Source organism: Lycium barbarum, chromosome 5 (genome assembly GCF_019175385.1).
Source record: "Lycium barbarum isolate Lr01 chromosome 5, ASM1917538v2, whole genome shotgun sequence".
NCBI lineage: Eukaryota > Viridiplantae > Streptophyta > Magnoliopsida > Solanales > Solanaceae > Lycium > Lycium barbarum.
This window is the reverse complement of record NC_083341.1, coordinates 130797618-130805231: the sequence shown is the minus strand read 5'-3', so window position 1 is coordinate 130805231 and position 7614 is coordinate 130797618. Positions and strand designations below refer to the sequence as shown.

General features: G+C 37.2%; 2 protein-coding genes across 2 annotated transcripts; both read right to left on the bottom strand.

Moving 5' to 3' along the window:
• Positions 1 to 5615: 5615 nt before the first annotated feature.
• On the bottom strand, positions 5616 to 6086 carry LOC132639817 (uncharacterized). Its single transcript, XM_060356226.1, has one exon. The coding sequence runs from the start codon at positions 6084 to 6086 to the stop codon at positions 5616 to 5618; it is 471 nt and encodes a 156-aa protein (XP_060212209.1).
• Positions 6087 to 6305: 219 nt separating this feature from the next.
• On the bottom strand, positions 6306 to 7181 carry LOC132639816 (uncharacterized). Its single transcript, XM_060356225.1, has 2 exons — positions 7167 to 7181; positions 6306 to 6857 (listed from the first exon to the last, which is right to left on the bottom strand). The coding sequence occupies exons 1-2, from the start codon at positions 7179 to 7181 to the stop codon at positions 6306 to 6308; spliced, it is 567 nt and encodes a 188-aa protein (XP_060212208.1).
• Positions 7182 to 7614: the final 433 nt, after the last annotated feature.

The following is a 7614-nucleotide window of genomic DNA, read 5'->3' as shown; positions in this document are numbered from 1 at the left end:
TTTGGTGGGATTTGTTTTTTTGTGTATTTTGTAGAATGGTACAAAATGCTTTTGAATTGCACTTGAATGGTCTTGAATTGGTAGTGAATATGCAAGTGCCGATATCGACTTGAAAATTCGTAATTGAAATGATTGTTGATGAATTATGTTGAAAGGAAGGTTACTAATGTTAGAATGTGTTTTGAATTGATTATTGATGTTATTGGTATGGTTGTTGATATTGTTGGTATGGTTGTTGATGTTTTGGCCGAGTTAAATTCTCGGATTTATTGTTGATGATATAGCCGAGTGGAATTCTCGGGGATGGTAGCATTTACAGGGGAAATGCTGCCGAATTTTCTGTAGAATTTAATGGTTAGTTGGGAAGAATGGCATAAGTGCCCTTAGCTGATGTTTGGTATTCGTTGGCATATTTGTAGACCTTGGGGAGCCTGAGTCGTAGATTGGATATTTACTTAAGATTGGCCATCTTGGAGTGCGTACGAGGTATGTAAGGCAACCTTCTTTCTTTTGGCATGCCTTAGTTTGTATAGGCTAAATTATAAGCCTTAAGGAAATTCTAAATTCGAAATCCGAGCATGTTATGATCCGTATATGTTCCTTGGCACTCTTATGTATGATTTGATGAAATATGAACCTTTATGTATTTGAAATAATCACTTTCCGAACTTTGCGCAAAAAGGTTTCACTTTAAAGAACTTCGAAATTTCCGAATGTCATATCTTTCACATAAGTGCTCGGATTGCTCCAATATATTTTTATAAAAGTTTGCATTACGTATAACGAGTATGTTTTCCATAAGCGGGCCCGACTTGGGTAAATTTCCGTCTGTGGGTCCCGCGGCTTCCCTTTATGAAATTCGGGAGCATTTGAAAGAATTTGTTAAGATTATTATTTCGATTTTCAAATATGATCATTTTGCTTATGTTTGAATTTATGATATTGATTTTATGCATATGACTACTCACGACTCTATTCGTGCGTTCTGTTATATCTTTCGCCGGTTCCCGGGCCGGTTCTGTTGTCGTGCGCACTTTGATATACTCCGGTGTTATGCTGTGTTTATGGTTCACCGAGCTACTCGCAAAAGAGGGTCGGGTTCCACATATATTTGGTGTTATGCTGTGTATGGCGTTATGCTGTGTTGTGATGTGTGACGGGGATTCGGAGATTTGAAACTTTCTGGTGTTATGTTGTGTTGTGGCGCCATCGACAGGCGGGCGACCACATTTTCCTGTGCCCTATGCATAATTTATACTTTGGAAATAAACATTTTGATATTTTTTTTATATGTATTACTTTCTATATATCTGATTCGATTATTGTTCAGATTTATTTCTGTACCTTCTGCTTTGCATACTCAGTACATATTTCGTACTGACCCCCTTCTCCGGGGGCTGCGTTTCATGCCCGCAGGTACAGACGCACAGCCTGGTGATCCACCTGTTTAGGACACCCTTTCTGCTATTCGGAGTGCTCCTCTCTTTCCGGAGCTTATACTTTTGGTATATATATTTATTAGTGCATTTGTATATATTTGTTCATGGATACGGTGGGGCCCTGTCCCGTCATATGATTCTGTCGGTCTGTTTAGAGGTCTGTGGACATGTTTGTGGGTTAGGGTCTTTCTGTATGGATGTATGTACATGTCGTTTGGGCGATCCCATACGCCGAGGCGGCCGGTCCGCATATGTTGTTTGGGCGATCCTATACGCCGAGGCGGCCGGTCCGCATATGTTTATATATTGCTTGGTTAGCCCTGTGTGGCTTTTGTTGGTATTTTCTGCGTGCAGGGTATATTGGATAGTCCGTAAAACAAAGGAAACTCTGCCGAAATTTTTCTGGAAATTACCTAAATTTGAAATAACGCCTTGTCGGCTTCCGCCATATACTAGAATGAGTTAATAGAATTTGAGATAATATTTGATAGATGGGTTCGGGTGCCCAGATCGGGAACTAGTCACGGCCTACGGGGTTGGGTCGTGACACTAACTTTCTTGAAAGTTCCACAAGTCCACCTAAATTGGAGAACCTTTTGTCAATATCACGGACATCAATAATGTAATTAGCAAGTTGATTCTCAAGGGCCCTCATGCTAAATCCATCAAAGTCATCAGGATATAATTCAGCCATTCTCACTATATTTTGTTTTATGTCAAAACTAGAAAATGAATCAATTGGATTCAAGCAAGCTACTCGATTAAGCAAATCACTAGTCACCTCATTGAAACGCTCATTGAGTTCTTGTAGCTGCCAATCAATAATTTTATAAAACAAATCCACACGGTAATGATGCAAAGTAGTATAATCAACTATGTTATACCCCGTATTTTTATACGTCGAATTATTCGCAAAGAGAATCGACTCACGTTAAAGACGGGATCATTTTCGGACACGAAATAGGAATCTTTAACTTTCAATTTTAATTAGAACATAAATTGTTTACAAATTTTATTTCGTGTAGGAATATTATTGGAGATTAGGGATTGACTAATTGTGATTAGATTATTAAGTAAAAATTAGTAACTGATTAAATTAACTAAGATTAGTTACCTTAGTGGGCCCCACCCGATTTAAAAAAAAAAAGGGAAAATAGGTGTCACATTAGATGGACACGTGTCCAGCCCTTGGACACCCTATAAATACTAAATTGATGACTAGCACATTGGGTACTAGTTCATTTCATCTTCAACATAGATAGAATAGAGAGAGGAGTGGAAGAAAAATTGGTGAGGGCTCTCGGCCATGGCTGCCATAGCCGAGCTTGGTGAAGAAAAAAATTAAAGTTTCAAGTGTGGTAGATGTTCAAAGTGATCGCAACAAAATTGGATCATTGAGCCGCAAAAAAAATTGTTTATCGAGTCCTCAAATTTCAAGCAAATTGTGGCGTGGTGACTTAAGGTAAGATTCAATCTTTTCTACACATTTTGGAGGTAGTTTAGACTTGTATAATTTGATAGATGTGTGTTGAATATAAAGGGTTATATATGTTGATATGGGAGTTCAAGTTGAGCCATGTAATGGGGTTGTTTTTATTAAGTAACATTGTGGTTGTTGTTATCATGGATTATACAATAAAAGAATGAAGGAATTAGATGGTTAAAGTTAAAGTTGTGTTGTTGTGAACATATTGTAATCCTTGTTAAGTTTAAAGGATTGAAGGTATGATTATGTCCATATGTTGTTGTTGGTATTTCTGTGTTAGCAGGAGGATAATTGGAAGTTCGGGTTAGGCGAATATATAGGGGAAATGTTGCCCGATTTCCGTTAAGCCCTTAACTAATGAAAACCCCTAATTGAGAAAGTGTAAGTTAAAGAATAAGTTCTATAGGCGATTGGTCACAGATTTATGAACTAGGAAGTATAGTTACTAACGATAGCGTTACTTTTATATTAAATAGGCTAAAGGAGCAACGAAGCGAACGAGATTACGATTAATCGTTAACAGGTATGTAAAGCTGTCCCTTCTTTCTTTTGGCATGTCTTAGATTTAAGTGATGAATGATATGAGCTTTGGGGTAATTCTATTCATAATTTTCGAGCGTGATTCATGATTCTTATTCACTTCTTGATGTTAGAACTCTTAAAATGATTGAGCTTTCCCCTTCAGTTTTCTATACGTTGGATAGTAGTCGATATATATAAGCTCCTATTCTTAGAGACTCTACGATAACTAATGTCCTTGACTTCTATAAGCCATTTCATATGATCTTGATACATGTCTATGATTCCTAAGGCTCTTTTGATATGATCTATAATGACATTCGAAGGATACTTGATATGATTGTCGCTATTGATACTCAGGTGTTAATCTCTTCTTCTTATTCTGTTGAGTCTTGATAATGATTTAAATTGCATATGGTTGCTCACTACTATGCTCGTGCATGCCTCAATATGTCTTTTACCGAGTCCCTGGCCGGGTATGTTATCGTGCGCAGTCTCACTGCATTGTTCACCGAGTCCCTCATTAGAGGGCCGGAATATGATATATATATATATATATATATATATATATATATATATATATATATATATATATATATATATATATATATATATACTGGAGTTATGCTGTGTTATGGCGTTATGTTGTGTTATGGCGTTATGCTGTGTTTATGGAGTTATGCTGTGTTATGGCGTTATGCTGTGTTTATGGAGTTATGCTGTGTTATGGAGTTATGATGTGTTTATGGAGTTATGCTGTGTTATGGCACCACAGACGGGGTGGCGACCATGTTCACCGAGTCCCAATAATGGGCCGGGTATGATATATGATATTGACATGCATGATTTATGTTTCAAAAGGGCAAGTGTTTTGGTATTCTGGACATTGTACTTGTTTCTGTACTCCTTATTTCAATTATGATCCTTTTTACTGTATTTCATGCTTTATATACTCAGTACATATTCCGTACTGACCCCCTTTCTTCGGGGGTCTGCGTTTCATGCCCGCAGGTACAGATAGTCGGTTTGGTGACCCTTCAGCATAGGATTTCTACTCAGCTGTCTTGGAGAGCTCCGTTATTCCGGAGTTTAGACTTTTGGTACAGATCTTATGATATATATATAGATAGATAGATAGATAGATAGATATATGTATGTTTATCCAGGGGTACGACGGGGCCCTGTCCCGTCATATTTCACTGTTGATACTCTTAGAGGTCTGTAGACATATGTGTGGGTTGTGTATAAGTTCTGTTCGGTTGTGTCTAAACGTTGTGCTATGTATATGTTCATCTATAATGGCAGCCTTGTCGGCTTGCATATGACATGATATTGATGTGTAGTGGCAGCCTTGTCGGCTTGAGTATCATTTTATGATCTGATTAGTTGTGACTCCTTAGGATACAGTCTATCTAGATATATATATATATATATATATATGATGATGATGACATTATGAACCGTTAGAGTTCTTTCGTAGGTTTCCATATTGTTCGTAGTTTCAGTTTGACTATATCTAACGGGTACGTATACGGGTGTCCAGGTCGGGCACTAGTCATGGCCCACGGGGTTGGGTCGTGACAAACTACTTTACGTCGTGATCTTCCAATGTTAGCATATGGATCATCATAATTAGGCAATGAAATTTTATGCTTGATACAAAAAGTTTCTACCTTTTCTTTAAGTGAATCCCATCCAGAATGCTTTTCTAAGAGCCCATTCATTATCTCTTAAAGCTTGCAACCTTCTCTTGCAAACCTTAACAAGAATCATGGCATTTGAAATATCTTGTTCCTTTTTTGTAATTACACATTAAGATCATATGTGATTCCTAAAACATCAGTCATCAAATGCAACAAGAAAACAGTCCCAAATGTTTGACAACTTCTAAGAAATCCCGATGCACTAGCTCTTTCATCCGGAGTACTTACATTTACAACAAGAGCATCAAGTACATCAACAATAGAGGCAAAGTTACTAATAAAGTTTCCAAACGACTTGTAGTGAGATCCCCAACGAGTATCACCAGCTTTAATAAGGCCAAGTTCTTGATTCAGGCCTCTACCCGTTTCTAGCTCACCCATATCTAATGCTTCTCGGAGTTTTTGTTATTGAGATTCTCGAAATCCATCCACACATTTAAAAGAAGCTCCCAACACATTCAAAACATTTTAAACCAAGAGTACAAGTTCTCCCACTTGAACACACTTTTTAGAAACCGCAACAAGAGTTAGTTGAAGTTGATGAGCAAAACAATGAACGGAATGAGCCGATCTACTTTCTTGTTTGATCAACGTTTTAAGACCACCAAGCTCACCTTGCATATTGCTTGCCCCATCATAACATTGCCCCCGTACATAGGATAAAGTTAAAGAATGGTGAGCGAGTACATCCACAATTGCTTTCTTTAGAGATAACGCACTAGTATCTTTAACATGAACAAGTCCAATAAATGCCTCCATCACAAATCCCCTTTTATCAACATATCGTAAACAAATAGCCATTTGCTCTTTGCGTGACACATCTCTAGATTCATCAACCAACAGAGCAAAGTAGTCACCATTTAAGTCCTCTATTTTAGCCTTAATTGTTTCAATCTTACAAGCACTCACAATATCTTTCTGGATATCATGAGAAGTCATTTTATTATTTTTTGGAACTTTTCCTAACACATAAGGTTGAATTTGATCACATTTATCCGCGTACCATGAAAGAACTTCAAGAAAATTACCTTTGTTCAATGACGATTCACTCTCATCATGACCGCGAAGTGCCAAACCTTGATTCAAGAGAAGTCGTACCACATCGATTGAAGCATTTAAGCGAACCCAATATTCATGCTTACCTTTATCATCCAACTTTTAAAATGCAGCCTGAATGGATTGTTCTTCTCGCATTAGATCTTCACACATTCTTTTTGATTGATTATGAACACTATTTGGTGGACCAACGTGCGATAGCAAGCTATCCTTTCTATACCAATTTTTAAACCCTTTAGTCGAAAATACATTACCACCACCTTGATGAATGCTTTCACCTTGAAACAAATAACAAGGCAAACAATAAGCTGCATCTGCACTTGTACTATATTCCAACCAATCAGGAAATTCATCAAACCATTTAGAAACAAAACGACGTGGTATTCTAGAAATAGCAGTTTTAGGAAACTTATGATCCTTAGGTTGGCAAGGACCTTTTTGAATGTATGCCCTCCTTACCTCATCACGAATGTTTGGATGATAATCCAAAATTGGAGTTATTTCGGTCGGGTCAGCCTTTAGATCATTTACATCAAATTCTTGTCTCTGAGAAGAGTGAGACAGTGGTATTTCTGCTTGGTTGGCATTTTCATCTCGGCCTAGTTGATTTTGATTCTGAGAAGAGTGAGACACCAAACTTTTTTTTGGTACTTTCTGAAAATATTTCTCCATTCAAACTGAAATAACAGTTGAATGCGATGCACTTATTAGAAATCAGTCATACACATTACTCACTGAATATGTAAAGAAATTAAAAAAACACAAAAATTGCAGTTGGTACGTCTAACACTTCTACAATTGAAGATAGGTCCTAACTACATAATTTTTCTTGCCATCAGCCCATCACCTAGAAATAAAAAAAAATATCTCTACTGAAAAAGTAGCAATATATGAAAATCCCTAATTTTTCTTCCCATCACCTAGAAATAAAAAAAAAGATAGGTCCTAATACTTTGCACTTACTCTCATCCTCGCCATCTCTGTTTCTGGAAGTTGATATTAGACAATTGAAGAGACAAAAGTACAACAAAATTTACATGCTCTCAATGATGTTATTTACTTACATCTATTAACTGGCGTTATGGTTGCGGACCTTGCGGTGATAGTTGATAGCGGTGGTCGGTGGTGCAGGTGGTTTTTTGATGGAGTAAGAGAAGGCAGAGGGGCAGGCAGTGGCGGGAAAGAGAAGCAAAAGGGGGTTTTTAGTTTATGAGGAAAAGAGGTGTTTTGGGTAGAAGATAGAATTTTGACTACGTTAATACAAAATAAGATGGCTTCTGTTAGAAGATAAAAAGTTTGATGAGTAACTTTTTTTTATTTTAAAAGAAAAAGTCAACACTTTTTAAATGTTTTGGACTTGTGGCAGTACGGAGCAGTGAAAATAGACTACTAGTTTCTCTAATGCAAAAAT